This window comes from Alternaria arbusti, assembly GCF_024043155.1.
Source record: "Alternaria arbusti strain BMP 1465 chromosome Unknown scaffold_11, whole genome shotgun sequence".
Lineage (NCBI taxonomy): Eukaryota > Fungi > Ascomycota > Dothideomycetes > Pleosporales > Pleosporaceae > Alternaria > Alternaria arbusti.
Genome location: NW_026249951.1, coordinates 234,309 through 261,284, shown reverse-complemented (window position 1 = coordinate 261,284; position 26,976 = coordinate 234,309). Strand labels below are relative to the sequence as shown.

The 26,976-nt window shown below is 53.2% G+C and overlaps 9 protein-coding genes across 9 annotated transcripts; 4 read left to right on the top strand and 5 right to left on the bottom strand.

Annotated features, from left to right (window-relative positions):
* Positions 1–17: 17 nt before the first annotated feature.
* On the bottom strand, positions 18–3,841 carry J4E86_007696 (uncharacterized protein; the record flags this gene model as incomplete). Its single annotated transcript, XM_051448212.1, has 3 exons — positions 18–2,320; positions 2,368–2,740; positions 2,786–3,841. 3 exons carry the CDS (start codon positions 3,839–3,841, stop codon positions 18–20), a joined length of 3,732 nt encoding a protein of 1,243 aa, XP_051300479.1.
* Positions 3,842–4,574: 733 nt separating this feature from the next.
* J4E86_007695 (uncharacterized protein) lies at positions 4,575–6,110 on the bottom strand (the record flags this gene model as incomplete). The annotated part of the gene is made up of 1 exon (XM_051448211.1): positions 4,575–6,110. One exon carries the CDS (start codon positions 6,108–6,110, stop codon positions 4,575–4,577), a length of 1,536 nt encoding a protein of 511 aa, XP_051300478.1.
* A 290-nt stretch (positions 6,111–6,400) lies between these two features.
* Positions 6,401–9,598, top strand: J4E86_007694 (uncharacterized protein; the record flags this gene model as incomplete). The annotated part of the gene is made up of 10 exons (XM_051448210.1): positions 6,401–6,967; positions 7,017–7,758; positions 7,807–7,962; positions 8,089–8,180; positions 8,231–8,270; positions 8,326–8,533; positions 8,587–8,736; positions 8,788–8,878; positions 8,925–9,014; positions 9,062–9,598. The coding sequence occupies 10 exons, from the start codon at positions 6,401–6,403 to the stop codon at positions 9,596–9,598; spliced, it is 2,673 nt and encodes an 890-aa protein (XP_051300477.1).
* Positions 9,599–10,925: 1,327 nt separating this feature from the next.
* J4E86_007693 (uncharacterized protein) lies at positions 10,926–12,784 on the top strand (the record flags this gene model as incomplete). Its single annotated transcript, XM_051448209.1, has 3 exons — positions 10,926–11,619; positions 11,664–12,646; positions 12,698–12,784. The coding sequence occupies 3 exons, from the start codon at positions 10,926–10,928 to the stop codon at positions 12,782–12,784; spliced, it is 1,764 nt and encodes a 587-aa protein (XP_051300476.1).
* A 567-nt stretch (positions 12,785–13,351) lies between these two features.
* J4E86_007692 (uncharacterized protein) lies at positions 13,352–13,933 on the bottom strand (the record flags this gene model as incomplete). Its single annotated transcript, XM_051448208.1, has 2 exons — positions 13,352–13,705; positions 13,766–13,933. The coding sequence occupies 2 exons, from the start codon at positions 13,931–13,933 to the stop codon at positions 13,352–13,354; spliced, it is 522 nt and encodes a 173-aa protein (XP_051300475.1).
* Positions 13,934–14,532: 599 nt separating this feature from the next.
* J4E86_007691 (uncharacterized protein) lies at positions 14,533–14,774 on the top strand (the record flags this gene model as incomplete). The annotated part of the gene is made up of 2 exons (XM_051448207.1): positions 14,533–14,662; positions 14,713–14,774. 2 exons carry the CDS (start codon positions 14,533–14,535, stop codon positions 14,772–14,774), a joined length of 192 nt encoding a protein of 63 aa, XP_051300474.1.
* A 350-nt stretch (positions 14,775–15,124) lies between these two features.
* On the bottom strand, positions 15,125–18,396 carry J4E86_007690 (uncharacterized protein; the record flags this gene model as incomplete). Its single annotated transcript, XM_051448206.1, has 4 exons — positions 15,125–17,310; positions 17,362–17,590; positions 17,645–18,344; positions 18,392–18,396. The coding sequence occupies 4 exons, from the start codon at positions 18,394–18,396 to the stop codon at positions 15,125–15,127; spliced, it is 3,120 nt and encodes a 1,039-aa protein (XP_051300473.1).
* A 382-nt stretch (positions 18,397–18,778) lies between these two features.
* Positions 18,779–19,814, top strand: J4E86_007689 (uncharacterized protein; the record flags this gene model as incomplete). Its single annotated transcript, XM_051448205.1, has 2 exons — positions 18,779–19,363; positions 19,416–19,814. 2 exons carry the CDS (start codon positions 18,779–18,781, stop codon positions 19,812–19,814), a joined length of 984 nt encoding a protein of 327 aa, XP_051300472.1.
* An 878-nt stretch (positions 19,815–20,692) lies between these two features.
* On the bottom strand, positions 20,693–23,535 carry J4E86_007688 (uncharacterized protein; the record flags this gene model as incomplete). The annotated part of the gene is made up of 2 exons (XM_051448204.1): positions 20,693–23,039; positions 23,252–23,535. The coding sequence occupies 2 exons, from the start codon at positions 23,533–23,535 to the stop codon at positions 20,693–20,695; spliced, it is 2,631 nt and encodes an 876-aa protein (XP_051300471.1).
* Positions 23,536–26,976: the final 3,441 nt, after the last annotated feature.

The window sequence follows — 26,976 nt, the reverse complement described above, 5'->3', positions numbered from 1 at the left end:
CTATGTGATAACTTCGCTCAAGCCTCCGTCTCAACACCCGCTCCATCCCTCTCATGATGATGGAACATGTGTCCAACCTTCTTCTTTCCACGATCACCGACATGCTTCATCCATGCCAAAGTCCTCGGCCCTTTCCATTGCATCATGCCCCTATGCTTGCGATGTAGAGCGTGTGCACTCTCCCTGTAGTCCTTCATTTTGCTGATAGGGCCGCTGGTACCGTCTGTACTCAATTTCGAGTCGATCCTTTTACCGCCATCTTGAAGGAAGTCTGGAACAAATTTCTTCTTTTCAGGATCCTCACCGTTGTCCTCAGAATCGGAGCTGTCGGAGGACGAGCTGTCGTTGTCAGTCTCTTTGTTGTCGTTGATACCGGGCTTGTCGGAGCCTTCCGAATCATCCCAGTCGGTCCACTCATGGTCATTGGTAACTTCGAGAACTTCCATGACGTTGGAGATGTGCTTGTCGCCCTTTGCGAGCTTTTCGTGGTATCCTGACAGGCCGGACCAAAACGTCAATGTTACTTCGATCTCGCCAACCTTCTCACCATATGTTTCAAGCACATTGTTTTCTGCGCGCTTCAAGTCGCCACTCCAGATGGGGATGCGTACTGTCTGTTCCTCGTTGTCGGGAACATCTTTAAGCCAAAGGATACCAAAACCCGGGGTGTGGTCTCGGAATGTGGCATCTTGTCGGAATTCGAATACCAATGGCGCACAGTAGCGGGCCCGCACAGGTAAGCGAATACACTTGTCCTTCGTCGTAGTCCAGATAGTCGAGCCATCCTCCGAGTGAACTTTGCCATTTCGTCCCCGCGAATGTAATTTTGCACGTTCTAGTGGAGTACGAACCTTGAGTCGAAGAGGCTGCAGATGTTCTGGAACGTCAATGGCCTTTATGCGGGGATTGATGTCCACGGTCCCGTAATCCCAACCAAGCATGCTTCGTGGTAATTCGACTTGCACGCTTCGGAAGACCATGGAGATTCTGACCCGACCATATCCAACTCCTCCAGCGAGTGGGAACATGTGATTGATCTGACTGCGCTTTTGGAAGACCCTTTCTAGAGGCAGGTAGACGATCCCAAGCAAGGCGTCGTCTTCGTGTACGCGAGCATCCCGAACGGCAACGTGTACTTCAGTATTGCGAACATCTCGGATAAAGCGCTCGCAGCCAGCGTTGAAGAACGGTTTCGAGTTCTTTGGCTTGGTACGTGTCTTGAAGATCTTCTTGTGGTTGAGGATGATGGTACAGTATGAAGAGGGTAAGCCGTCGCCTTCTTCCTCTTCGTCGGTTGCCTCCGCGTTTGCAGAGTCTTTCTGCTTGTTCAACGTTTCCAGTTCCAAGCCGGTGATTTGGTGGATCTGGATACTGAGTATACCCGAAGGGTAGTCTTCGGAGGGCGGAGACGCGATAATGAGCTGGTCTTGCCGAGCTTTGAACTCCTCGGACTTTTGCTGTTCCACTTCATCGCGATGGTCCTCACTTGCTTCTCGAAGTTTGTTCTCTGCCTCCTTGTACATCTTCTTCTTCAGCTGGTCTATGTTCTTGACATCCTGGTCCTCATCTTGCATCGCAAGCTGGTCATCAGTTATTCGGGTTTTGGAGAAGTAACCCAGGCTCCAGCTCAGCTTTCCTGGCATCTCGTCCCCGCGTTTGAGGGCTCTGAAACCGTCCTCGCGATCGTGCATCTTGCCGTTGGTCTCGTCGCTCTTCATCAACCCTTTGAGGTCGACTTCGATACGTCCCAGGTCGTCATCAGCAGTTGAACGGTCAGAATCCCACAACTGTAGCCTCAGTTTCTCGTCTACATTCAACTGGTCAAAGGTGACGCAGACGAAGCAGTGCTCATCCCAGTGCGGATTCATGTTATCCTGGAGAACACGTGTTGACCACAGCGGCTTCCCGAATTTGGCCCATCCCACGCTCACGTAGGGATCTGCAGAGCCTCCAAAAGGACCGATCTTGGTATCGCCATGTTTGAAGTCAAACGCGTACTTGATGCGCACCATGATAACTCCCTGTGCAAGGGTATCCTTTTTGAAGTCGTCGCCCATCATCATGTCCTTGAGGTCTAGAGTCAAAGATTTAGGCGCGACATACTCAGCCAAAGCTGCATCCATGGATGACTGCACGAAGCTGGAGATCAAAGGTACATCCATGAGGTTCGGGCCCTTCTTTATAAGTGGCACACACGAGAGAGTGACCTTGGGTTGCCCCATGAAGGACATGGTGCAAATCGAGAAGAATGGAGGATCAGGGCACAGCTGCAGACGGAAGCGCATAACACCAACTATGCCCGCGAGGTCGACCCAGACAGCTAAAACACGTAAGCAGCTGAGCGCTTAATGAGAAAGCCAGACTTACGTATCTTGAAGTTACCTGGCATGTAGAACGCCAACAGTATGTGGGCATGTTTGGCGCGCGACTTGATGCCCTTGCCCGTGGATGGCCTGTATGCGAATGCAAGTTCAACGTTGACGAAGTCTCCGTCTTCTGCTTGCATGTCGTCTTGTTGTTCGTCGTCTTGGCCGTCACCATCGTCATCACTTGTTTCGACAGTCCGGTCACCTTTTTCCTCATCCGGAGACTTTAGGTTTCCATCGGAGCCTACTGATCTGGCAGCCCCGCCTGTTGGAAGCCATCGAACGCCGAGGATGCGTAGGGCCTCACTACCCTGGCCAAGATCTTCGACAGCCACCATGCGAACCATACTCGGAAGAGAGGCTTGCATGACATCCTACAAAAGTTAGTGTTTGTACTTAAATTACTGTCGATTACGTACCTCAAGCGTGTCTGAAATGCTGGTAAATAGATCCGGGTTGATCAACGGCCATATTGAAGCCATCAACGAATTGAGCCACTGTGTGCTTTCCGCAGTTTGGGTCTTGGCCAATCTCTGGCCCTTTTGTCGCTCCGCCTGCCAAACCTCGACATCCCAGACATTCTTGATTTTGTTTTCTGACCACTGTCGCATGAAGAGTATGATTGCTGTCGAGACGAGTGCCATGACGCTGAGTTCAGCGGCCTTCCATGCCTGTCTCCCCCAGCCGGTCGCATGGCGTGTCGGCCAGAATAATGTGTTGACCAGCATCAAGCTAACCGCAGCTGCTCCCACGCCAACGGTCACAGCCTGCATGTACACGGTTGTAATCTCGCCTCGTGTCCTGTCAAACGACGGAGGTGGAAACAAAACTTGCATACCCGTATGCGCGTCTTGCGATTCCTGCCCTTCGTTCTCGAGATGTTCGTCGCTCTTGTTGATGGCGTCTTTACCGGTCATTGTACGTGGATCGGACCCTGCAGCGCTCGGGTTCTTTGCGGTGCTCTTCAGCTCTCGGTCGGTATAGTCGTGAATCTTGATGGGTAGATGGGTGATGGGATCTGTGACTTCGCGATCTGCACCGTCGGCTTTGAACTTCTTCATATCCTTCCGGGCCTGCTTGGGATCTGACGATGTTAAGCCGTCCTCTGTTGTATCCTCGAGTCCATCTTCGTCGCCTTGATCTTTGGCCAGATTCTGGTCCTTCTGTTCGGGTGTGTTCTTTCCGGCGTGGTCGTCTGCAATGGGCTCGTCTTGCTCGATGTTCTTGTTCCTGACTGGGTATGGCCCATTGCCGTCGTTGTCCAACTCGACGTCTCTTCCATGTCTGAAGACATTGACGGCGTCCCCTAGCCGGTCGCGTGTGCTCGGTTCGTTACTGCCATCTGGATAACCGTACTCGTCTTGTCTTCTTTGCTTCTCCTCCCTGTATTTCTGGACCGTAGGTATTGGGTTATGGGCGTTGTGTGGCCGTCGGTAGTCCTTACGCCGGGCCTCTACGTCCTCGACACCGGACATGATGAAGCGGCGCGGACTGGATTGTGTCGGTAGTGGTAAAGGTGGTTCGATGAGCAGCGAGTGGTGGACCCGGCCAATTAGTGGTTGGGGGTAGTGTACAGTCGTGGATTCATTAGTCGTGTGAGATCGTGAGTCGTGGGAAGGCTTGCGAAACCTGTCGCATTGGCAGTGGAAACAGGAAAAGCGCTAATACAGGGAATGTTCTGCTCTGATCGCAATTGACGTAGGTACAAGCAAGGGACATGGGAAAAGCCCGTCTTGCATGCTCCACTTAGCGCGCTGGCCTTGCATCGTCTGCGCTTGCAGCGCCGAGGATCCGGGATGAAGACTGGCCCCGCATAATGCCCGTGCATGATGGTCTGCTGGTGGTGCTTTCTGGCGGTGACGTCACAGCTGCCCGCACTTACGCGTTCGTCAGGCCACTGCCACCAGCCACCACCGCCGCAATCGGCAACATTATTTTGCGGGGGTGCCGAGAGCCGGACGATCCTGGCGGTTACCGCACGACTTTACCTTAGCCTCCGCTTAAGCCTCACTTGCAGCTTCTAGCATGCTTCAAACGTGTACAGATTCCTATTTCCAAGGCTTCTAGACGTCGAAGCTTACGCTTAGTCCATAGCCAACGCAGTTCAAGTCGTCAGCGTAACCACGGCAGACCAAGGAGACACAAGTGGCATACTCGCACCAAGGGTATCATTTTAACTTCTACTATGCTACTGTGACCACGTCTCGATCAATTGCTCCATATTCGCACTTGCTTGTCGGCGCCACCACTTCCTACCCTTTCACCATCCGGACTCCAATCCAGCGCAAATACCTGGTCCTTGTGCCCTGGCAGGTCCTCCTTTAGTTTACCAGTCCTCATGTCCCACACCTTCAGAGTCGTGTCTTTGCTGCAACTTGCCAACAATCGGCTGTCGGCGGAGAAGCAGGTCATGTATACCGGCCCAACGTGCGCTCTCAATGTGTTGAGGAACTTTCCATCCCGTGCCGACCATAGTTTGACGTGGTTGTCCCATGCTGCAGACGCCAGGAGGGCACCGTCTGGAGAGAAAGTGACTTGGTTGATCTGCTTTTGATGGCCTGTCATTCTGGTGACTGGCTTCGTACTGGTCAAAGGCGTCCATAGGATGATGGTGCAATCTTCCGAAGCGGTCGCTAAGCGTTCTACTACTTCGCCGTTGATGGTAGCGGCCTTCTCAAAGCGCGCTTTGGCTTTTGCGAGCTTCTCCTCCGGGCTAGACGGTACCTTCCGCGTGTGGTCGTGATACGAGGTGCGCAGGACAAAGTCGGTAGAAAGAGCGAGATGGTTGACCCAATGCGCATGGCCAGATAGCGTGCTCACGAGTGTACCTGTCGCCGCATCCCAGACCTTTATGGACTTGTCATGAGAGGCGGTATATATCCGTCCAGTACCACCCCATTTCACGCACGTCACATTGCTCTTGTGACCGGACAAGGCGTAGTCGATTCTGCCGCCAACCGCATCCCAGACTCTTACTGTACCGTCCTTTGATGACGACGCAACTCGCGGCCGACCAGGCTCTTGCAGATGGTAGGGCTCCCAAGAGAGTGACGTGATGAAACTGGTGTGACCTTTGAGAGCACTCCCAATCTGTTTCCCAGTGCTCGGGTCCCATATCCGCACTTCGTTGTCGTAGCCACCAGAAGCAAGTAGAGAGCCATCAGGTGAGTAGCTGACTGCAAGGACCCATCTTGAGTGCCCCTTCATAGTATGCACTGGTGTTCCTGTGTCGCAGTCCCATATCCTCACTGTCTTGTCTCCGCTACCACTTGCCATCCTGCTGGAGCTGACTGGCGAAAAGTTTACTGACAGAATGTTGTCTCCGTGACCCGAAACCGCAGCTGAGCAACGCGAGACTGCCTTGACGCGGAAGACTGCCTGCGGCGCATACTGGAGCACAATCTCGTTTTCTGCCGACGCTTTGCCAGGCTTAACCAAGGCATTGTATAGGTCGTCCTTGTCGGCAAGCGCTTCGGTTGCGCCGTCTGGGAAGAAGCGGTACGGTATCTGATCGTCGGCTTGGTCTTTGAGGTTGTTGAGCAAGAGTTCGAGGTTCTTGGTGGATGCTTGTGATAGGGGTACAGTGAGTACTGGGATACTCCCACTTTCGCCAGTGGCTTGGTCGACGAAGCGCACCCGTACAGTGCCATCAGGTATGGTTGTGTCGATGTCTTGTTGCTCGCGCGCAAATTCGGCTTGCGCGCGCTTCTGGCGCTTTGAAGGCGGCGGATACTGGGTCGCCATAGTTCAGATATCCTGCAGTACGATTTTCGAGTTAGCTACCAGCGTGGCAGAGCTGTTTCTTACTTTCAAAGGCCCCGCTGCTACCGTAAGAAGGGAAAATAATTTCTGGGCGTTATCGATAACAGACGCGCTAGCAGCCTGGAAACAGTGGGGCGGCGCGCTAAGCTGTGCCCTCGACGCGTCGTCTTCCTTCCAATTCGTCATTCGCTCACGCGCCTTCAACTCGCCCCAGAGCTGGAGTTGGTGACGTCCCCAATTGCTCAACGGCTAATCTCGCAGCGCTAACCATCATGTTCCAACGATCCAGGCCTTCAACCTCGCAGAGCAACTCCGGGTCTACATCGTATGGGTACTACGGATACGGTGACTACAATACGACTACTACGTCCCGACCAGGCACTCGCAGGAACACAGGCAGACCCTCAACTGCGCGACCGAGGACTGGGGCCTCTACTATCGCTAGGGTCGAGGCTCAGAACGTTGTCTGTGCCATTGCCGAGTCTCGTGGTATCTCACCCACTGTTGGCTTGGCTTTTGTGAATCTCGACACTGCAGAAGCAGTACTCTGTCAAATCTGCGATAGTCAAACCTTCGTTCGAACAGTTCACAAACTAAAGGTCTACGGTCCATCCGAGATTCTGATCGTGTCTACTGCGGCGAGCCCTAGATCAAAGCTCTTCTCGATCGTTGAAGAAAACCTCGAAGACATTGGAAGTAAGCTGACCCTGCTTGATCGCCGCTACTGGGCTGAGTCGACCGGATATGAGTACATTCAGTCTTTAGCATTCAGAGAGGACGTTGAAGCAATCAAGATTTCCGTCACTGGCAACTACTATGCGGTGTGCTGCATCGCAGCAGTGAGTCCTTTGTTTGACTTCTGAGTGCTATTCATAACCCAATTTATAGGCACTCAAGTACATTGATCTGGGCTTAGGTATGGTCTTCTCCGCTCACTCCCTTCGCATGAGATATGAGCCATCTGAAGGATCGATGATGATCGATGTGTCTACCATTTACTCGCTTGAACTGGTTCAGAATCTCCGCGATCCGAAGTCAAGAGATTGCCTATTTGGTCTTCTCAACGAGACATTGACGCCCATGGGAGCACGCCTTCTTCGGAGCAACGTCTTACAGCCACTCACGGAGCCAGAGGTACTCAACACACGGTATGCTGCAGTCGACGATATGACCAAAAAGGAAGAGTTGTTCTTCGCAACCCGGGCAGCGCTGAAGGACTTCCTCGATGCCGACCGCATACTGACTGCGCTGATTGTCGCTCCAAGCAAGACCACTCTGCAGACAACGGAGCAATCCATTAATCACGTCATTATGCTCAAGCAATTCGTCAACTCCGTAAGCCCGGTCTTCGAAGCCCTTACTGGAACTGCATCTGTCATGTTGAACAACATCCGCGAGATATGTGCCCCAGAGAACGTCGCACCTGTCCAGGAACTTATCGACCGTGTCATCAACGAGGACACCACATATGCAAGGCAGCCTTTGGAACTCAGGAACCAGCGCACTTATGCCGTGAAATCTGGTGTGAATGGGCTGCTTGATGTTGCGCGTACGACTTACAAAGAAGCTACTGAAGATGCGTACCAGCATTCAACAGAGCTCAGTCGTGAGATACAATTCATCGTTTTCAGTAAATCTGCTCACTAACTTCGTGAAGAGGAGTGTGATATTCGGCTAGACCTCAAATACGATACGGCACGCCAGTTCTACATGAAGATCGCAACAACCGAGCTGGAAGGCAAAGCACTACCGCCGATATTCACCAACATCATTCGCCGCAAGAACAACATCGAATGCCAGACTTTAGAATTGATGAAGCGTAATCAGAAGGCATGTGGCTACATGCAGTGATTCGGGCTTTGCTGACCCCTATCAGATCGCCATGTCGCACCAAGAAGTCATCCTCATGAGTACAGTCAAACTTGAAACAACGATGCTCCTGCTTACTAACCATCATCAGGCGATGAAGCGGTCGAGGCTCTCATCGATGAGGTCCGCAGTCATGTGGCTATCTTGTTCAAGATCTGTGAAGCAGTCGCGATGCTAGACATGGTGACTATGCTTCGACTGTCTGTCATGTTGATGAGGCTGACCGAGAGTAGATTGCGGCCTTCGCTCATCTGGTCACAGTGAATAACTACAGTGGGTGGCATACGTTCCATGGCGCTCAACGTAAGCCAGGCTGACATCTCCTCAGCTCAGCCGCAGCTCACCGATACGCTTGCAATCGAGGCCGGAAGACACCCGATCAAGGAGAAAATCATGAAGAGCAAATTTGTCCCCAACGATGTCTATGCTACACAACAGACGCGCTTCCAGATCATCACTGGTTGCAACATGAGTGGCAAGAGTACTTATATCCGATCCGTGGCTTTGATGACAATCATGGCTCAGATCGGCTGCTAGTACGTTTGATTGGATTACAAACCCTGAATCTCTATGTACTGACTGCTTGCAGCGTTCCTGCTAACTATGCCTCATTTCCTATTCTGCATCAGCTGTTCGCCAGACTGGGCATGGATGATAACATTGAAACTAATGTTTCTACCTTTGCCGCGGAAATGAAAGAGATTGCATTCATCCTACGCAATGTTGATCGACGTAGCTTGTAGGAGACCGATCCATGAGTGGGTACCATATCATTGCTGACAGAAAGTAGAGTCCTAATCGATGAGCTAGGTCGAGGCACCAGTACTAGAGATGGTCTAGCCATTGCGTTAGCTATCGCGGAAGCCCTCGTTTCGAGTCGCGTATGTGAATACACCCCATTGCTGCCGCCTTCTAACGTATCACAAGGCTCTTGTTTGGTTCGCAACCCACTTCAAAGATCTTGCGACTATCATGAGTGACCGCGCTGGAGTTCAGAACCTACACCTGGCAGTTGAGGTGAGGGCGTTTCCATTCTTCCAACATCAGACCACTCACATTCTTAGATGGAAGACGCGCACAGCATGACAATGCTCTACAAGACCGCCCAGGGAGTCGTCCAAGAGATCCACTATGGCCTAACGCTTGCGCGTGTGGTTCCTTTCCCACCCGGGGTTGTGGAACATGCTACCTTGGTTGCACAACAGGTCGAGCGTCATATGCTGCGAAAGAAAAAAGCATCCGAAACTGTGCTCAAGGAGAAGCGACGCAAGCTCGTCCTCAATCTCAAGGAGCATCTCGTTCAAGCACACACTGGTGTGTTAGAGGGGGAGGTTCTCACTGCATGGCTTAAGGAATTACAAAAGGAGTTTGTGAATCGTATGACTGCTCTGGAAGCTGAATCTGCAAACGTAGGTCAAGAGATTGAGGACGAAGAGATGATAGACAAGAGCGAGCTGAGTGAAGAAGAGCGACCTAGCACGTCCGCCAGTCCGTCGGTCATATCAATTGACTCGCATACTAGCTCCACGGGTTCTGATTCTACCATTCGGGCAATGTCAGAAGCATCTACTCTGAGAGCAGTCTCCAGTAACGAGCGCTAGCAGTAACGACCACATGCTCCTATGGCTGCTAGTAGCATAGGGAAGGGCTGATATACGTGTAGGCAAGACATTGCCGTACAAAGGCCTTCCAAGCCCAGTATAATCAAAATCAGACCTCAACAGGATAGTGATTGCTGATATACATCCGTACCTAACCAGAGTTACTCGTGAGAAGACCCTAAGTTCAAGCGCGAAGCCCACAAGACTAGCATCAGGGTCACAAAAGTTGATCCGGTGTCGATCTTGCCGAACTTGTGTCTGGCCCACTTAGCGCGTGAAGCATCGGATTCCAGGGTCATGATTGGAGGCGCTGCAAAGTGCGGGGGTCCTTATCGCTCCTTCTCCGATTAAATCCCTACTTCGGACGGAACAACTCCAGGGCTGCTGTCGGACCTTGCAACCTTATATAAGCGATCGTATACAGACCCTCATCGCGGCAACCGTCCTGTCGCTCGTTAGAGCGCGCTAGGTGAACGCATGCAGTGCAACCAACCCAACACCTTAGTACCCGGCACCCCGGTGCACTGCTGCTCGTCGCCCAAAGGCTACCCCAGCCTGCCGAGTCGGCCCCGTATGGCATAGTCTTAGCGTGGCGTTCACCAGCCGCGCGAGCATCAGCTTCAGTCATCATCTGCACTATCTTTGCTTTCCCTGTCAATCTAAAACGCCATGCCTCGACCAAAGAAACCCGGGGTAGAACCTAAAAGAAGATCGCGAAATGGCTGCTGGTATTATCCTAGATCAATGGAGTCTGTTCATTCTTACTCACCAAACACAGGCCGTGTAAAGCTCGAAAGGTCAAATGGTAAAGCAATTCTAATCGTGGTCTCGTCAGAGAGTACTAATAGCATCTCACAGTGGAGAAGAAAAGCCAAGCTGTACCAACTGCGAGCGCCAAGGGGAAACATGCGACTACAGCATAAGACTCAACTGGGGAGGCCGTTCAAAGAAAGATAAGACAAGTGCAGCCTCTGATGCTTCGAGTGCAGCGTCTGGCAGTCCGTACCAGTCCTCCTTCCCATTTGAAGAGAACGTTTTCTCGTCTGCCCCCGAACACCCCGTGCAATCACAACATGCACGATCAACATCAAGAACATCCCCACCTAGATCTACGCATTCCATTGATCCAGCTTTGATGCAAAAGCCGCATGATGCCATCCGTACTGAAGCGTCGGGTGCGGACATCTACCTTCAAAACCAAACGTTCACGTCCGTTCCCTACAACCATACACAGTATCAGAGTACTGTTGACACCCGGTCGCATGTCACATATGATTCGGGTGCCCCCAATTCCCGTAACGCTGGGTTCACATATGCCAATCCTACGATGCCGCCGCCACTGCCTGGTTCAATGGATTCGATGGCCAAACGCCAGCAGTATGGCTTCTCTACAGACTCGAACACACCAACGTTCCCAGACACAAATTCGCCAAACACACTTTCACCAACGCCATACAGTCCATACTCGGCTATGCCGCTAACACCGATGTCAATTGGCTCTGAAGGAAACATTATGCAAACGTCATCAACACCGCAAAATTCAGCACAATCACCGCCAGATCTCCGTCGTGTGTCTGTCCAGTCTCTGATCAATGATCTTCCAAGAAAGCGATCACGGCCGGCTGGTGACGAGGTCGGACGTGGTCGACAATATCCAATTGCTGATTCTGCTTTCACCACCTACGGATACGACTTGGGTCTCCCTGATATCGATACTCCGAGGAATGACGACTTTTCTGCTATTGCCATCTTCAGCCCACAAAGCAACACCATGGGGTTTAACGAGGACACACCGTATGGTAGCGCTGATCCTCACGGCAAAGACATGGCCTTCGAAAGCGGGGGTTATTATGCAAAACCAGTTCCGATCAGGATTTCGAAGTCTTTAGAACCACTGCCTTCACTGCTCGTAGAGAACCAGATGAATCTCCTGTACTTCCATCACTTCATCAATCACACAGCGCGGGTTCTTGTCAACCATGACTGCGAGCGGAATCCGTTTCGTGAGATTTTACCAGAAAGTAGGTAAACGTTAATCTTCATGGATCATTGTTAACAGTGGCAGTGGCTGTACAAGACGAGAACATAATGAATCTTCTTCTCGCATATAGCGCGGCACACCGAGCACGCATGCTCAATCACCCCGAGCCCTCAAATCGCATCGCCGTTTGGGTGCAAGACGTGTTCCCCAAGCTACGTGAAGCGCTCAACGATGATCCCAACACTGTAACCGACAGTACTTTAGCAGCAGTGATAATGATGGCGAGTCTGGAGGTTATATCTTCTGGAACATTCGAGGTACCCGTATCCTGGCAAAGCCATCTAACCATGGCACGCCAGATGATCATCCAGCGTGGCGGACCAAAGGGCATGGGGCGGCATGATCGTGTGGCCTATTTCCTTTCGCGCTGGTTCGCATACCTCGACGTCCTCGGCTCATTGAGTGGGAATAAGAACGACACACCTCTTGGCTCTTTCTACTGGTCTAGCGAAAACGCTTCCGCGGACGAAGATTTTGAGATTGATTGTCTAATGGGCTTTACAACAAGATGTGTAGGATCTTTGGCTCGCGTTTCTGAACTAGCGAAGCGCTGTGAGCCGCAGCGCATCGACGAAGAAGGCAATGTGAGGGAGGGCTGGACTCCTAGCCCTGAGATTGTAGAGGAAGCTGTTGAGCTTCGTCACGCACTGGAGGAAGGTTTACTGGGCCGCAACATCAGGAAAGGATGCAACCACCGCTCGAGTACTTCCTCTGAGTCTGAAGGTGCATGGGATGCAACCGAGATCTACGCGACCAACGAATTATTCCACTGGGCGGGTCTAATCCACTTGTATCGTCGCGTTCTCGGAAAACCCGTCATGGACCACGAAGTTCAGCAAGCCGTGCGAGAGATTGTGGGCCTACTGTACAAGATCCGGAGAGGCAGCACAGCAGAGGCATGTTTGATCTTTCCCATGTTTGCTGCTGGCTGCGATGCGCAAGATGAAGGACAGAGGGAGAAGATCATTGAGCGGCTGAGGAGCGTGGAGGGCTTCGGACTGAACCATGTAAGCTCCTGTTGTCAGAAAGTAAAGGCTGACTTGCTTACTCCGTATTAGGTGCCCAAGATCAGTACGCTCATGAAGAGCGTCTGGGATACCGGTAAGCCGTGGGAGTCGCTCGTATCTGGCGAGTTCTTCGGTTGAGAATACCATTGTGAAGAGATTTTGCATTGCCAACTAGGGTCTACGAATCGATGCGATGACTACGACGAGGATCCACCGAGTGCTAGTAATACTGGAGTCATGTCAATCTCATATATATAAGTCGAGAGAGCAAAGAACCCGACAGCATGGCCGTCTGGTGGATTGATGGAATTGATTTCGGGCAATGAGGCTTGCGTTGCCCATGTAGAGTCAGTGCAAGAATGGCGTCCGTCGACTGCACGCCCTCGACGCCGAGTATGGGAGAATCGGTAGACTGGCTAATCTAAGGACCTGAAAGACGAGAGTTCCATCGACGTAAGGCTCGAAAGAAACTTGGCGCGAATATCAGGCTGGTGCGATATTACAAAGAAAGATAGCGTAGCACATGGGAATGAGCAGAGAGGCAGATCAACCGGCGACAACCAATTGAATGTAGGAATAATGTATTTCTGAGGGGTATCATCCATCCATCTGATATACATATCATCATATTATACAAATGCCCTCCATGAAGCCTCAAACCCTCTGACCCAACACACCAGCATCCACGCACCAAAATAACCACCCTCACCAAGGCCACCAACCCCCTCTAGCAACTCTCCCCACAGCCCTCGTCCCCTTCCCCACCTCATCAGCCCCCTCCCTAACCTCCTCCACAACCGCATCAACCGCTTGCCCAAACTCCTCCCTCTCCCTCTCCATCGCCTCAGTAGCCTGCCCCCACTTCTGCTGCGCCATCCACCGCTGTTTCTCAATCGCCTGCCGGAGCTCCTCTTGCAAATCGCGTATCTCGGCTTTTGTGTCGTGTGTCTCTCCGATGGTTTCGAGTTTGTACCACAGGTAGTAGGTGAGTTGGTATGTGAAAAGGGCGCCGAGGAAGCATTTTAGGAGGGGCGAGCCGAAGGTGCCGTAGTATGCGCCCTGTGGGGGGCTCGTTAGTAAAGAGGATAGAGGGAAGGTGGTTGTTAGGGTATGACGTACTACCCGCGATGGCTCTTTTGGCGGCGGTGCTGAGTTTGGGTTTGGCGGCGAGCTGGGGGGATGCGGTGCTGGTGTTTCGGCTGCGTATGTTCTTCGGGACGTATGGCCTATGCGATTGGGTATCGCGCTTCTACTCCATATCGACCGTGTTGCTCTGATGTGATTCATGGTGTCGTAAAGCTGCCAACTTTTGTCCCCGCTTCTGAGCTCGTTCGGTCGCCGCTGCAAGGTAGCCAGGTACTGCGCGAGGGGAGGTGTCGAAGAACGTAAAGTATGACGTTAATTTGTTTGCGAAAATGCGACACAGACTATTGCGCCGACGGTGGTAGAGCTCTCCACGTGCAAAGAAGCGCAGATGCGACAAAAGTCTCCCGACAGAAAACGGTATAAACCTCCGTCCACTATCTCCGCGAATCCAGCTAATGCCGGTACCCTAGCGCCGCCGCACAGACCCACGCGATGCACTTTCCAAAGGGAACACGTTCACCATACATCTTGAACCCTCATTTCCGCTTCTCTTCTCCCCTCTTACCAGACACTAGACGCTCGCTTCCTTTTTCCCGTAACCTTCCTGGTCCGCGCGATTTACAGCCACCTACTCGTTTCACGTACACAAACACACATCATAATGGTACGACACTACCCCCTTCGCGGCGCAATGGAGCGGCTCTCCCTCCTTTTGTCGCATACACACAACAGATGGAATAGGTAGCTAACCACCGCCGCCAATCCTGCAGGCGCAAACACCACAACAACGCCAGGCAAACATGCGTTTCGCCAAGGCGCAGGAGAAGAAGATGGGCAAGCCCGAGTCAACGGAGCCCGTGGTCAAGAAGAGGGCGCCTCAGAAGAGCCCCATTAGCAGGTTCTGGATCAGTACGTTCTTCTCGCCCCGTGGTCTATATTGTTAGATCTTGTAAGGACATGTACTGACTAGTGTCCCACAGTTGTTCTTGCTTTCATACTAGTCGGCGGTCTGCTCTTCGAGGTCCTTAAGCTCTTCTTTTAGAAAGCTGGGGTCATGCGACGCGATGCGATGCGATCGATTACCGGACGGATACGACTTGAACTTGATTTCGATTTCGATTTCGATCTTCCATACGTGGAGAAATAACACAAAGCACACATATATGCTGGGAGAGCGGATAAAAGGGAGAAGTTGGGAACAGCTTGGAGGAGCAACTTGGCTTTGAGGCCACTTTCTTGCGTCAACTACATAGGGCATACGGCGTTATAGAGGCATCGTTGCGGCATCAAGGGGACTTGGTATAGCCGATTTTGTGGTAGCAAATTACCATTGAGCATTTGATATCACATTTGTCCAAGACTCAGACACCCATCTGCAGCGTGCCTAGGCTACTACTCCTCCGGTGCATCGGCACCCTCATCCATGACCACAGTCCGCCTCTTCTTTTTCTTCTTCTTGACTTTGCCTTCTTCCTCGCCCTCAGCTGCGCCTTCGGCTGCGTTCTCGTCTTGGCCCTCAGGCTTGACCTTCTTCTTTTTCTTCTTCTTGATAGGCGCTGCTTTTTCCTCTTCACCAACTTCCGCTTCCGGTGGAGGCGTTTCGGCTGGCTCGTCTCCTTCCACAGCAACCTTTCTGACCTTTCTCTTCTTTTTCTTGACGGCAACTTCTTCTTTGACGTGTAATCTCTCGCTCGCTCGCTGCATTTCAAGCCGTAGTCGCTCGACTTCCTGGAGCGCCTTCTTCATCTCCGCGTCTTCCTGGGCCTTCCTCTCGACTTCGAGTTGAGTGAGCTTGCGATTTGATATGCCTTCGTCATCCAAGCTCAATGACCCAAGACCGGAGCTGTCCACCTGCAACAGCGATTTTTTTGTCTTCCCTGGACGTGGTTGCACGATGTCATCTCTCGAAGCGTCTGGTGCAGCAGGTCCAAGTGTCTCATCGCCCATGATGTCGACTTTGCGCACAGGCTTGCGCGGACTCCGCGATCGCGGTAGATGTTCAGACGATGACCCTTTGCTGTCTAGGTTGAGCTCCATAATTGGAATCGAATCGATGTCGAGCTCGTTATTCTCCCTATTGCCATCTCGCACTATCCTACTCAGTGGTGTGACTGCGCCGCTGCCCTTATCCGCTTCGGGGTCGATGTAGAACGGATCATCTTTGTAGCGTTCTTTTCTTTCAGCTTTCCGACGCGCAATGATATCAGCGTCCAGATATTCATCCTCCGCTGCGTTTTGGTATGATGTAGGTTCTTTATGCGGGGCATCCAGGCGATCCGCAGCCGGTGTAGCAACAGCAGGAGGCTCTGAGTACGCGGCTGCAGGCTCCGAATAAGCCGCATATACATCATCTTCCTCTGTCTCAAAGCCTTCTGCATCAGCTGTGTAGAGCAAATGCTGTAGGTTGGGGTTGATTGGTGTATCCAGATCCAGATCTTTAGGTAAAGGAACCTTGCGTTGAGCACCAGGAGCGACCGGGTTAAGCTCAGCGCCAGAAAAGAGGGCAGGTATAGCTTGGGTAAGTAGTAGCGGTGGATCGGTGAATGCGTCCTGGTCCGCGCTAGCAGCTGTGCCTGATGCAGCTTCTGCAGCGAGACGCATGAGTTCAAGGTACTCAACTGCCCGTTCCTGGACTTCCAGACTAGGGTGTGTGGAGAGCGGCTCTAAAAAGTGGATAATACGTGCCATGAGAAGGGACATGAGCGTTTTGCGCTCTGGAGTCCATGAGACTTGATCGTTTCCAGCCATGCTAGAGAAGACCTTGGGTATCGCTTGCAGATATACAGCGAGCGTCCTCGAAGATAGTTGGAGAGAAGATGGGTGTAGCAGAGAGGTCATGACTGGCTCTGGGCGGGTGAGGTAGTTGGCGTACTCTCCAACCAGCCAGCCAGCGTATTCCAGTACACCTTGGCCGCCGTTTCCGGATGCTGGGAACATTTGGTCTCTCCGATCAACGAGCACGAGCGACTGTGCGGCATCTATAGCTTCTGATCGAACGCTCTTCACCCGAATGGCAACGTTCTGCAATTCGTGTCCGATGCCACCACCAATGTCGTCTGAATGTTCTATTTCTTCCTCCTCTTCCATAACCGAGGTTGCTTTTGTTGCTGGTGATACCCTGACTAGCTGAGTAAGTACATCAATGTACCATTCGAAGTCGGCAATGTTGCTGTAAGTATCGCGTGAACACATCTCCAGGATCCTCCGAATGACGCTTATCCTATAGTCGTCTGGCAGTGGTGGTGGCTGGTCGGATTTCTGTTCGTGCTGAGGCAGATTCTCTTCTGCGTCGGAGTCGTCGTCACCATAAGGTGATATGCCAGTCAGCCTACCTCGATCATTGTTGGGATCGCTCGCCGCTGAGGCAATTGGTGCATTTCGTAGCTGTCGCATCAGCCGTCCAACAATCGCTGTGAGGTTGTCTGCATTAACCATGCCAACCACCAGATCCAAAGCTCGCATTCGTATTGAGATATCGGGGTCGTCGATGCATTCGAGGATGACGTCTTGCTGCTGAGAAACCAAGTATGGATGTGAGGTGACGATCTTCTCGAACGCGAGTAGTGCGACATATTTTACTGCAGACTGATGAGAAGCCAAACGTTGAATAACAGTGTATATTAGCTTACAGTTTGCATCTCCCTCTATGATCATCATGCCTCGTAGTTTGCCAACACATAGCTTCGCTACCTCCTCACCTTCAGCAGTGCCTTCTACGGCTTCTAGGATACCACCCTGGATGATACCACTGATACATTCGTAAAGTAACGACATAGCAGACGTCTCCCGTATAATCTTGGTCAACGGAGGTAGCAGTTTCTTGATGAGTCGAGGTTCTAATGGAGTTAATGTTGCAAACTAAGACAGGTCAGTTGAATTTCTGGCGTTATGTCCTCTGAGCTCAGTGCTTACAAGTTTGATGAGCTTAATGGCCATCCAGTTGTTGCCTCCTTCTACCAAGAGATCGAATAGTCTCGGTGCAAGCGGTAGGAAGTCCTGTGGTCTCCTCCATCCCAGCTCGCACACGACGTTGACGATTGCTGCTGTGACACTCGCATCCTCATTGTCATCTAGCAAGCGCTCCTTGATCTTAGGCCATGCGGGTCGCAGTGTCTCTGGATACACAAGAGCCAGCCGGTATAGTGTTACGACGGTCTTCTTCCGGACCATTGCGTGCGAATGCGTCAGGCGCGGTATTAGGTCGGAGAGGACCGAGTTGGCCATGCTCGGGTTTATGACGTGTGGTATCGCGCCTAGCGGGAGGGCGATGTACTGGGGGCTCGAGCTCATGATGTCCTTCTTGAGCTGGTTCTCGGCGAGCACGAGGACTTCGGTATCCCGTCGAAAGCTCTGTACTGCGGCTAGGTAACCCGTGCGCTTCTGCTTGAACTTGGAGCTTGACATGACCTCGAGCACGTTGAAGCTGGCCCAAGACATGTCGTGGCCGAACATCTCGAGGTACGTGAGCTTCATGAGGGCCGTGGCCTTGAGGTCCATGTCGTTGGTCCGTATTTCCTTGCGACATTCTTTTATGCTCTCGGCGATGTACTCGCGCTCGCTGCCTTTGTGGTTTCGGAGGCCCCGAATGAGGTCGAAGAGAGATTTCTCGAACCTAGGGAACTGTTAGTCACGACACTTGTATGGAGATTTGGCGGGCACGACATTTTGGCGTGGCTCAGGCAGCGTCACGCAGTCGTGTGTCGAGGTGTGCAAGCGCGCGAGGAGGGGTAGGTGTGCAGCGTGAGGGTGAAGGTGGTGGGCGACTAGGCATCATCATTGGGAGGCGGTCGTCATGGCGGGCGTGTTTGGCGACATGAAAGCGGGCTCTAGTCGGTCGTCTGCAGGGAAAGCGACTGCTTGTCGGGTCGAGGCTGTTGACGTGCACCTGGAGTCCAGAGGCTCCACTACCGAACGCCCGCTAGTTTCGCCGGCGGAAGCTTGGGACAGGCATCCCCATCAGCTTACCTAACTCGACATGCTTCTCCAGACACTCTGTCGCCATTGACACGCACTCGACACCCCAAGTCGACGCCCGCAGCCGCCAGCATGACACAAGCCAACCTCCTCTCTCCACCCGCGCAAATACCACCGCCCACCGCCCTCGCCCTGTCCCAAAAAGCCCCCCTCGTCCTCTCCACAACACCAACGTCGACGCTCCCGTGGCCCCTCTCGCTGCTCTTCTCCCGCGAGACACCCGAAACATGGACCATCCACGAGAACCTCTTCCTGTCGACACTCCGCACCGGCGACGAGAATGCCGCCCTGTCAATTCTGCAGCGCCTCGAGGCCCGATTCGGCGACCACAACGAGCGCATCATCACATTGCGCGGCATCTACAACGAAGCAACGGCCCGGTCAGACGCCGAGCTGGAGAAAGTGTTCGAGGCGTATGAGAAGATACTCCGCGACGACCCCACCAACATGAGCATCCGGAAGCGGAGGGTTGCCGTGCTCAAGGCGCTGGGCAGGACCGCCGATGCCATCACCGCCGTGGCCGTGCTCCTGAAGAACAGCCCCACCGACTCCGAGGCATGGGCGGAGGCGAGCGAGCTGTATGCGAGCCAGGCAGCGTGGGGACAGGCGATATACTGCGCAGAGGAGGTTCTGCTCATCACGCCGAATGCATGGAGTGTGAGTACCACAGTGCCCCGACGATGCCATACGTGTACTAACCCGCGCCCAGGCTCACGCACACATTGCGACTCTACACTACCTCTCCACAGCCTCCAACAACCCACCCAACCTCAGCTCCCTCGCCCTCTCACTAAAGCACTTCTGCCGCTCCGTCGAGCTCAACGACGCCTACCTCCGCGGCTACTACGGCCTCAAGCTCCTCACCACAAAGCTCAATGCCATACTCTCCGACTCCGACTCAGCAGCCAAGCGCAACACACAAGAAGACGATGACGTCCCCGTCCCCAACGCCCAAACCGTCAAGAAGCTCGAGGAAATCGCTACAAACAAGCTCGCAGAAATCATAAGGCAATACAAGTCAGGAAACAAGGCCTGGCAAGGCTACGACGAGGCCGAGATCATCGCGGCGCGGGAGCTGTTAGACAGAGACGGCAAGACGGAGCGGTGAGGGACTGCATCCGCAGCAAGTGACTGAAATGGTCATGAAACGGGGCGTTTTGGGCGTCTTTGGTGTAGACACGTGGAATACGTTCCTGGACAAAGTGTTTCCAGCACAGTTGCTAGATACCATTCCAAGTGACTTATTAATCAATCATCAACAAATCATAATGCAAACACCGAGAACATTCACGAGTGCACATGTGTAGCCAGAGATAGAGTGAAGATTGTGCATACAAAGACGCTTAGCAAAGGGTATATATCCATAATTATTATTACGAGAAGAAGCCCGTCAGCTCCCTCTCAATCGCAATTCCCTCGTATGCCCTTTCCTGCTATCTTCGTCCCTGACCAGGTTCCACGCTCCGAAAAAACAACACCGCACCCTTTCATGCAGATCAGAAGAACAAAGATAGATGGATCGTTTCCCAATTTACCCCACACCACAAATGCCCTAATGTGGATATATCTGCCGTCGATGCCAGATGCTAGATAAGACAGCGTAGCGGAGCCGAAACGAAGAATAAGTAAGAAGAAAGAAATAAGAAGAAAAAGGTAAAACAACGCCTAGAGTTGCTGTAACATGTATGTTTTCCTTCGGTTCAACAGAAACAACAAAAACGCCACCTGTAAATGCCGGTAAATGAAAAAGAGAAATACAAGAATCTCGGCCATGGGCCATGTTAAATCGCTTCCATATATCTTCAAGAAAATGGTGGTGGAATGGGAGGAGGAGGAAAGAACAATTAACGGGACTCGTTTCTTCTTGTTGTTTTTCTTTCCCTGGAACCATGACATCCGTTGTACGCGGGCGTTTCTAATGTAATGCGTTTGTAGGTGCGATGAGAAAAAGGTTCGTGTATGCGTCGCGAATGTGCGTAACAACACCTAGATGTTGAGACCGCGAGTGAGATCTTCAAGGCCGGAGCTGTTGTTCTCCTTGCCCTTGGAGTGCTTGTTCTTGCGTGCAGCCATCTTGCCCCAGTCTTCGTCCGCGTCGTCCGTCTCAGCGGGGGCCATCATTTGCGGGCCGGGGCTACCCTTCTTCAAGATGCCCTTGATGGTGCTGGTCCTAGCCTGGTTTGCGCCGCCGCCCGAGGCTTGGAGTGTCATCGAGGTGCCGTTGGAGACGGCATCGGAGTGGTTGACGACAGGTCGGTACCTAGCAGACAGACCAATGTTAGAACGCTCGGATGGGGCGATGGAGGGAGTGTACCCTGGATTCGGGCCCATGAACGACATGGCGCGCTGCTGTGGTTGGTTTCCGTTGCCTGACATGAAAGACATAGGTCGGTTTTGTCCGTTCGGTACATTGAGGAAACCCCCGCCTCCCATTGTACTGCCCATCGTGCTACCCGCGTAGCCGGGGTTGGGCATCGCCATCGACATCCGGGGATCTTGTTGTTGGGGCTGCTGCTGCATCATCTGTAGCTGCATTTGCTGCATGGCGATCATCTGCTGCATTTGTTGCATCTGCTGCATCTGCTGCATGTAGTCGTTCCCTTGCTGCATTGGGTATCCCATCTGTCCCATGCCCATTCCCTGCATTTGCCCACCCATCATGGGGTTCATCATGGGGTTCATGCCGTTCATCATGGGCATGTGTGACATCCGCATCGGGTTCTGAGGTTGGCCGTTCGTGTTCATTTGCTGCCCGAGAACACCAGTGAAAGGCCCTCCCTGGGGCTTTTTCGCCGAGGCACCGCCCATGTACTTTTGCTTGGTCATATCCCTCATCTGGATCTGGTCCACGAGCGAAGGCTGCGACATACCAGCATCTTGATACATCATGTTAGGGCCCATGCCCATGTCTCCAGCAATCGAGCCGCCTGCGACTGATCCAGGACCACGCGCAAAGCCATTGAAGCCCATGGACTCTCGGTTCGTCGGCCGTACCAAGCCTCCTCCAATGAAAGAGGAGTTGTACGGATCCTGGGGCAAATGTCTCGCGAAAGCAGGCAGATTGCCTTGGCCCATGCCGCGTTGACTCATGGCACCTGCTGAGGCCGGGCGATCGGGTATGTAGGAAGGCATCGAGTTCGTCGGTTGACTGGGGAATCTGTTGCGAGCTTGACTTGGGAAGCCGTGTTGGGCGAGAATACCCAGCGGTACATCCTCATCTTCCCATTCTTCGGCCTTCATGGAAGTTTCCGACGGGAAGCCCATGTGATCTGCTCCCGGCTCTGCAAGACCCCCAGGAGCTGTTGTAGACCGTCGCATAGCCTCGCGGGCAAAGTGCATCTGCTGATTCTTGCGTCTCATGAGCTCTTCTTCCTCTCTTCTTTTGATAGCATCCTCCTCGTCCTCGTAGTCTTCGTCGTCGGAGCTTTCCTCAGGTGGTGGCTTGTTCATTTGCTTCTTTTGGTATTCCCTGAATTCGGCCTGCGACATTACTCTCCTACCAGCCGCTGTACCAGGGACGGATGCAGTGTTGCTGTCTGAGGCTACTACGGCAGGTTTCTTTGCTGTCGTGATTTGTTGCTTGGGAGCAGGCTTTGACGGCGCGAACAAGTCTTCGTCCTCAGCGTCATTGTATGGAGAGGCCGTCCGAGCGAGGGAAGCTTTGGGGGTTGTGTTTGTGGTCGTGCTCGAAACAGTGGCTGATCGAGATGAATAGGGGGTCTGGTAAGAATTGGCAGACGACGTTGAGGTGGAGTTGAGCTGTTGTTCCGGAGAGCTTTCGCGATATGACTTCCTATCGGTATATGATTTGCGTACGAACTGTGCATCTGCATCTTCGAAAGTAGGTGCTGGTTGGAAGGTAGGGCTTTCTGAGGCGACTGGCGCATACGACGAGTATTTGTGGGGAGGCGGCGGCGGCGGCGGCGAGTCGTTGTCTGAGTTCGGAGAAGCCATGAGGTTGTCGGTAGAGTTGCGACTGTCCCAGCTCTTCATTGGCGGTTCAATGCCAGTGGGCGGTAGAATCTTGATGGGTTCTGCTTGGAACGTGCGCTTCTCCGAAAGCAGTGAGCGTCCTGCGGTCTCTCGTTGAATTTCGGGAGATTCCTTGCGGCTTAAATGGCCAAACATGTCGTCCTCAAAGCCGCCGAAGTTCAGATCCCCCTCGAGCTTGGGCGGGACTGCAGTGCTCGCGTAGCTGGATGTGGTCATGGCGCGATTTCTGCCACTCCACCCTGTCCCTGACAGATCCTTGTATGAGGAGACGCCGGAGCTTGACTTGGGCAATGAGGGAAGATTCTTGCGGAAAGCGCTCACCGACGACGGAGCCGGAGAGCTGTTGTGTTGTGAGACGGCCGGTCGAGGGATATTAGTAAAGAGGTTGTCGTCGGAGCTGGTGTCGGTGGAAGAAGGAAGTGTAGAGGTGGAGCCATGTTGGCCATTGGCGTAGGGTCTCGAATTGGAAAATTGAGTCCCACTGCTTGACTTGCTGTCGCTAATTAAAGGGTCAGTCCGGCCGACGCTATGACTAGTGGATACGAAGCTTACCGTTTTGACGATCCTGGAGACTCATCGTCAACGGACTGGTTGCGATTTTTGCTGCCAGGATGGCTGAAGCCGCTGAAGCGAGGAAACTTTGATGATCTCTCTTTTTCCTGTGTCTTGCGCTGCTCTTTTGCCTTTTCCACTTCCGTCTTGCTCAGCACCCGGAAGGCACCAGAATCAGCGGGTGCAGTTGTGGTGACTGGGCTCGTTGCGATGTCGACTTCGTCGAACACATTGCCCTGAGACTTCCGACGGGCGGTGAATATCCCTAGGCCTGGCTTGCCCATGTTGATGAGTTGTGGTTTCCAAGTACGAGAAGCGACCAATGCCTCGGGCGGCCTATTCTGATGTGAGATGCGCTATCATATACTCCAAGACGGGCGATGCGTGGCGGTTGTGGTCGAGGAAGGAGCGACGGGTGCGGTCAGGAAGGAGCCAAACGTGGGGATGGGCAGGTAACGAATGGACGACTTGATCTAAACGTCTAGTATTAGCTCTGATTTGCGTGCCACTGGCGATGCAGGGTGCTGGCGCAGTGTCGAGAGATGAGGTGAGCGGGCGCGGCGGGTGTTGCTGTGAGAGCTGAGTCGGGAGCGTCGTTGAGGGCAACTTCGTATTACCGCGTTTCAACGTCAGGGCCGTGTCGATCTAGCCGCGTATTGATAATATCATGCGCCTCGAGGGATTCGCTTGCAGTACGCGGGGGCAGGAAAGCTCGTCGTGGCAAGATGCGCCTCTGCCACTTTCCAGCGCATCGCCTGGGCCGCTTGTTGGTTTCGAGTGCGGCGTTGCTCAATCCTTCCGGGGCCCGGGAGTTGGGTGGGTTGGGTGTGCGACTTACCAGACACGAGGCGGGTAGCAGCAGCAGCACCTGTTCAACGAGTGACAATGTCTAATTGCAGACGGCGGAGACGCGATGATGTAGTCGGAGGGCACGCGCGGAGAAAACGGCGGGATCATGAACGAGTATAAGGGCGCGCACGGATGGCACAAAGCGTAGTCAGGAGTGCGCCGTCCCATCATCTTCACTCAACTGCCCACTGCCCTCTCGCTCGGCCGGGCCTGCATCTGCCTAGGTACCGAACCAATGGCATCCGCCCGCAGTAGGCATAGCGCCAAATCGAGCGGCCATGAACTGCCATGTTGGGTTTTGCCATGTACAATTGCGTCTTGACGGCCCTTGAAGTTTGCCCACGGCGCGCCAAAAGCTGGTACGATTCATGCTGTCTTGCACGTAGCTGCGAGGCTGCCGTGCAGCTTCACACATAAGCCCTACTACCTGTTGAGTCGACGGCTGCAAACTGCTGGTCGAGGGTGCTGGTACAGTAGTGTAGCCTCCTAGTCCGACCACCATCCATGTCCGGGACCCTCATGCCAAAATTAGATGGCTAGGCCAAGAGAACTCATCAACCATGGTCTTTCCAGGGCCGCACGCTCGTTGCTCGCTACCTGATAATAACGCCTGATCGACGGTATCGACGCGCAGTCCGGTCGACGTCATCAACACTTGCCATGTGCAAATTCTCACTGCGCCTGGTGTTTCGGCCCTGGACACAAGACCCTTCGTATTACACTGCTCCACAGCATAACGGACCCTCTCGGACCATGCCCGCGGTCGGCGCGATACCGTCGAGCCAAAATTATAACCAGCCCACATCTGTCTAGCGGCCCTGTTCCATAGGCACCGTGGAAGCTTGAATGGCTGTGAGTCGAGCCACAAGCCAGGGCTGTCGTTGCTTGTGATTACTGCACGCCAGGATATGTGATGCTCCATTCAGCCTGCAGACTCCGAGATGACACTTCTGCAAGACGAGACGCTTCGCCGCCCGGGCACTTCTCTTGCTCGTGCCTAACATGCAGCTGCCTGCAGGCTCGCTACCCGGTGCGAAAACATCGCCCAAGCCCGCGCGCTTGCTCTAAACCCTGCTGGATTCCCGTCTTAACGATATCTAGCTAAGAGAAGAAAGCCTGTTTACACTTCACATTCACTGCGCGCATTTGTTGTTGGGCGCACAAATTGCTTTGGATGATTTCCCTCCCAGATCGATCTCAGGAGGCTGCTGGTGGCTTGCCAATGTTGCCATGATGAGAGCACAGACGCTGCTGGGCAGGCCGCTACTGCATATTTCTCCTTATGGCTACACGCATGCAAGCCAATACCAACCTCGCTGATCTGGAGGGAAGCGTTCAGTTCGTGAACTGCGACCACCTCTCTCCACCGCTCTGGCAGCACGTCATGATTACCATTATTTTGCGGCCCTTTTTTCAGGCAAAGCACTCCGAGCTGCTGCCGGGTCTGTAACGCGTCTCGTCGAGAGAGTTTTTCTTGTTTCAATCGTACGATTTGCTGCGCTTCTGCAGCTGCATGGGCTGAACGCGGCTCGCCAGCTTCCCGGGCGCTCGCTGTTGGCTTGCACCCTAGAGTCGTGTTCGACGAAGCGCTGCAGCATTACTGCGGGACATGACGCCGTCTCTTTTAGCTCTCCCGCCCCTCATTAATTCCAACCTCTCGTTTGCTTCAATTTCAACGTTCTGTTCACCCCGCCTGCGAACGCGTAATCGTGTACGGGAGATCTGGGGGTCGGTCAGCTAGCCTCACCCTACTTGCGTCTCAACACGTTCGATCGATCTGCGCTCGGCTCTCACTGTCAGCTCGGCTCCTGGAGATCAGCCGACCCAAATTGGTTGGCATTCGCTCATATCGCATGTGTTCCCAGCTGGTGACAGAACTTTTTGTTAAATGTACAAAGTGTTCATTGTCGGTGCCTTGTTTCTGAACTCGCGCGGTAAGTAGCAAGCAGGACCTGCCGGCTTTTCAATTTCGCTTTATCCACATTGCTATCACGACTCCTTGTCTTAGCATCCTCAATGCCAAGACGTCGCAACAGGATTCCGGAAGGTCCAATGAAGGAATTTCGGCGAGACCGTTACATCCTCGATAGTCTTCTGTTATTACCGCGTCAACTTTGTAGCGAGTCTCGGGCATTTTGCTTCTTTGCTGTCGGCTTCACCTAGTTTGCTTTGTTTTCCGTTTCTAGTCTGTTGCCATCCGCCCGGTACCGTGTGGAGACGGGACAGAACACTCATGCAAGAGACGTCTCTGCGTACGGTCATGAGACTCGATAGCGGCGTATGTCCGGGCTAGGACCATGGTCGCATCTGACAGGTCTGGTGAATGTAACGGCCGTGTATCGGAAGACGACAGCATTCTTCTGCTCGAATGGGCGCACACAAGGCGACTGTGTAGATGCCGTACTGATCACACCTGCGGTACTTTAGTTTTGACGCAGGGTAATGCTAAGAGCTCACGCGCCGTTACGTCGATCGAGATGAGCAGGTGGGATCAGGTTTTTTTATGTCGGAGAACATCTGTCGCTGAGAAAGAGTATGGATGGCACTAGGAGAAAACGTGCTGGTGAAGACACCTGGGCAGGTAGCTTGAGTGTGCTCTAAGGGCAGGCGCGCTACGACTGAGTGCAGCTTCCCAAATGTCTGCACCAAGGCTACCGCGGACTCACCGAAGCGCATGGACGCTCGAAAGGGTCCAATGACGCAACTGCGTAAACAGTGACAACGTTCACTCTAGCCCCAACACTGCAATTGCTTCTTCTCGTCTGGTAGTCCGACCCCCACACTTCACTGGCGCTACTCCACGACTTTCCTCTTACATCGGCGGCAATACCAGCAATCAGGCCTCAGCAGAACGTAGGAAAAACAAAGCCTGGTCA